General features: G+C 35.5%; 1 protein-coding gene across 18 annotated transcripts in view; it reads left to right on the top strand.

Annotated features, from left to right (window-relative positions):
- Positions 1 to 3,716, top strand: part of LOC107690704 (voltage-dependent P/Q-type calcium channel subunit alpha-1A-like) — a 130,579-nt gene that overhangs the window by 71,869 nt on the left and 54,994 nt on the right. For 14 of the 18 annotated variants that reach the window (XM_016489110.1, XM_016489101.1, XM_016489098.1 and 11 more), the window contains one exon: positions 2,559 to 2,585. The exons of the other annotated variants lie outside the window; for them this stretch is intronic. In XM_016489110.1, the coding sequence (XP_016344596.1) occupies positions 2,559 to 2,585 (27 nt within the window). The remainder of the gene's footprint in view (positions 1 to 2,558; positions 2,586 to 3,716) is intronic. 18 annotated transcript variants of the gene reach the window in all.

The raw sequence follows: 3,716 nt of genomic DNA, 5'->3' as shown, positions 1-3,716 counted from the left end.
CCCCCCCCCCCCCGACATTAAACACCAGATATCCTTTTGGTAATTTTTCACCAAATAGCCCCACCCTGCCCCATCATGCACAACATTTTGCCCAGTGCCTACCCAGTGGGTGAGCTTGGGCCCATTTCCATGAGGGTGATGACCCTACCTGGGCACCTTTAACCCTTTAGTGCCCAGGACTCTTTGGAGTGTCCAGCCACACTCACCTCAGGTATTTCTACACTCCATTTTTACGCCACATACCTGGAACCAAACATGAAGAAAACAGACAATAAGAAGAAAGAAACGAAAGAGCAAGGGGAAAACATTTAAGAGACCATATGCTACTCTTTTGTACTATGTACCTCTATATTTAGGATTTATTTAGGTAAATGACCCCTCTTATGATTGGTTGACCTCTTTGCATGTGAAATTAGTTATAATGCTTATTCGTGTGATGAGGGTTTATAGTTGGGTCCAGTTTAGTATGTTTTTTGTCACAATCCATGCAGAAATTAACCTGCTTTTATTAATTTTATTAATTAGCTTTAATTGTTAAGATCAAACTGAAATGATCAGGAATCTTCTTAAACAAACTACTGTAAATGAAGGCAGGAACAAACAGAAGGGATTTATGATTGGCGGTCAGGATAGCTGACAAGAGGAATAAAGGAAAATGACTTTTCCAGGTTGTGTATCTGATCGCAGCGGAAGCATACAGCCTAACTACTGGACTGAGAGAGTTGCTAATATGAGGGAGAGGTCAGAAAGGTGCATCTGTTAATATGAAACTGGAAACAAATGCATGTAAAAGCTCTTTTTCAGACTTAGTAAAGAGCATGAGAACAGATTCTGGGAATCGACATGTCAGATGACCTGAATGAAAGCATGAATGGAAGAAATATGAACCCAGATCATTTTTTTTCTTCCTGAAATACCAGAATCTGAATGCTTTGAAATAGTAATATTATATGGTTCTGTCTATGTGTTTGTGTACATCCTCCTCAGTCCCTGAACAACTGTAAATATGTAAATGTGTATACATTTTCTTTTCCACAAAAAGTTTTTTAGACTAGGTGGACAAACACAACACATGACATGTACCATGCATACAAAACGTGAATGGCTGTCAGATTTATATTAATAAAGACCTGTTCACACAAGTCTGACGCAATTAAATGCGAAAGTGTAAAATGCCTGCAAATAATTTTGCACTACAGAGGTGTTCATGCAGAATCTGATGCTGAAATTCCCATTCTCATCGAATGTATTTTTTGGCATCTGAACACTAAAAACTGTAGCCAAATATTTACAATATTTTACAAAAATATACAATATAAACAAAAAGTACAATATTTCAGACTTTGTGTGGAGTATATTATAAAGATTTAATATTTTGTTTTAAAATGTTTTTATGCCACATTTTAAGGCCTGATGGATATAGTTTTATATATATACAATATTTCTAGAACTCAAATTTGAGTTATAAGGCATAAAACAGTAGAAACAATAACATTTAAGGAAAAAATATACGTAACATTGTTTGAGGGGACAAATAGAGCTTGCAAACTGCACTGATTATCTTTCCCAGCATGACTTTCTTAAAGAAACTGCCTTGAATCCTTGAGTGTTGTTTTCCCCTACCACCAATCCCACCAACCCCACTTCCATTTGCACTCACGTCTTTAGTTCCCGCATGAAATAAGTTTATTAGGTGATTCATAAAGAGGCATTTGGATGTGCCTCTTTGCTATAGCTCTTTGCTATCATGGCTAGATTCTCCAGTTTTCCTTTCTCTCCCTCTCTCTGCACACAGCGATAGTGCGCTCAGAACGGCAGGCGCTCTGGGGTGACTGGCGCTCCCTGGCTGTGAGCGTGGGAACAGTTCCCATATCTCTGCTGTCTCTCACAGAGTCTGTTTTTAACCTTTTACTCAATTTCAGGGAGTGACTCGTATCTGTGTGTATGTATCTGTGCATGTTTATTTAGTATTTTGTGTACAGAGTCCAAAATTAGCACTTGCAGAGCGTCAAGAGCGTTTGGTGAGTAAATGAACGTATAATTTACCCATTTTCTAGAAACTGGAAAATGTAATTTCGTGACCACCAGAGAAAATAGTCAAATATTACTGAATAGGTCTTATTTTACTTTATTTTATTTTATTTTATTTTGTCATAGGGACAAATACACAATGTGTCTTGGTAAATAATGTGAAATACAATATTTTGACTGGGAATAAAAGTCTGTATTTATGATAAGTTTTTCCTAATTTGCCAGCCAATGCAGGTGTAGCAAAAAGTTAATTTTGGACTCTGTTTGTGTATGTATTTTTGTATTTGTATTTAAATTGTTTTAAGTGTTCACACTAGATTAGGTGTCCACATATAAACCAAACTAGGAGCTCTGCCATTATTTTGTGATTGTATTCTCTGTCTCATGTTGATATTTTTCCTGCTTCAAAAACCCCATTCTTTCCCTGTGCCTTTTTCTGTCTCTGTGTGTGTTTTGTGTCTTTGTATGTGTCTCTGGCTCTGTCTGTCTCTGTCTTCCTGTCTCTGATCATCTCTCAACACCTACAGCGGAGGAGGCGGTGGGGAAGGAGAGGGGTAATGTCTCTTTCTTTCTCCCTTTCCCCTCTGTTTGCTCTTATTGCCTGTCCTTCTCATCACACGCCTGTCCTCTCCTTCTATAGACTGCTCTGTCTGTCTGATTGTTCGTCCAAATGTCCCTCACACATAGAACACAAGCCAAGGGCGAGGTCATGTCATTCTTTAGCCAGCTGCAGTAACTCAATCTTACAGCTAATCAACTCTTGGTACATTCTACAGTATGTGGACACCTAAATGTGTTAGCATACGTGTTTGTGTCTATGTGTACGTGTGTGTCTCTTTGTTTCTGTGTCGGGCCTTCGAATACGATTTCTCTAAAATGTCCAACAAGTGTGGTATGACTGATTTACAGCAGGTAAAATGGTCATGAATACTTGAGTCTAAGTGTGTTTATTATTTTGGAAAGGCAGCTTTTAAATATATATGTATTTTTAAAAATGTTTTAAAGTTCCAATTAAATTTCATTAAACTTATTTAACGGTAAAATAAAAATATATATATATATATATGTTGGCATGTTCTGAACTTGTAATGGGACATTTCAAGCTAAAATGGCTTCTGTTGTCCCTGTTATAAAGTTTATCACGTCTTTCTTCGAATACGATTTCTCTAAAATGTCCAACAAGTGTGGTATGACTGATTTACAGCAGGTAAAATGGTCATGAATACTTGAGTCTAAGTGTGTTTATTATTTTGGAAAGGCAGCTTTTAAATATATATGTATTTTTAAAAATGTTTTAAAGTTCCAATTAAATTTCATTAAACTTATTTAACGGTAAAATAAAAAAATATATATATATATATGTTGGCATGTTCTGAACTTGTAATGGGACATTTCAAGCTAAAATGGCTTCTGTTGTCCCTGTTATAAAGTTTATCACGTCTTTGTTATGTCTTTTAAAATCACAGTTCATTATTTTGAATATTTGTTTCATAAATAAATTATTTATGTGGTGTGACATGGAGGAAACCAATAAATTATCCTGTTTTAATTAAAATAATATTTTTATATAAATGTGATGGGTAGTATGAATAGGTAAACCAGTGTACACTTTATTATGGGAAAGTAAGTTGTTGTAAAAAAAATTTTTTGACAACAATATTATTTTTAACAATATTACATTTATT

The sequence above is a fragment of the Sinocyclocheilus anshuiensis genome, unplaced genomic scaffold (assembly GCF_001515605.1).
Source record: "Sinocyclocheilus anshuiensis isolate Anshui unplaced genomic scaffold, SAMN03320099.WGS_v1.1 scaffold2655, whole genome shotgun sequence".
Lineage (NCBI taxonomy): Eukaryota > Metazoa > Chordata > Actinopteri > Cypriniformes > Cyprinidae > Sinocyclocheilus > Sinocyclocheilus anshuiensis.
Note: the sequence above shows the minus strand (reverse complement) of the source record. Positions and strands in the feature narration are given on the sequence as shown.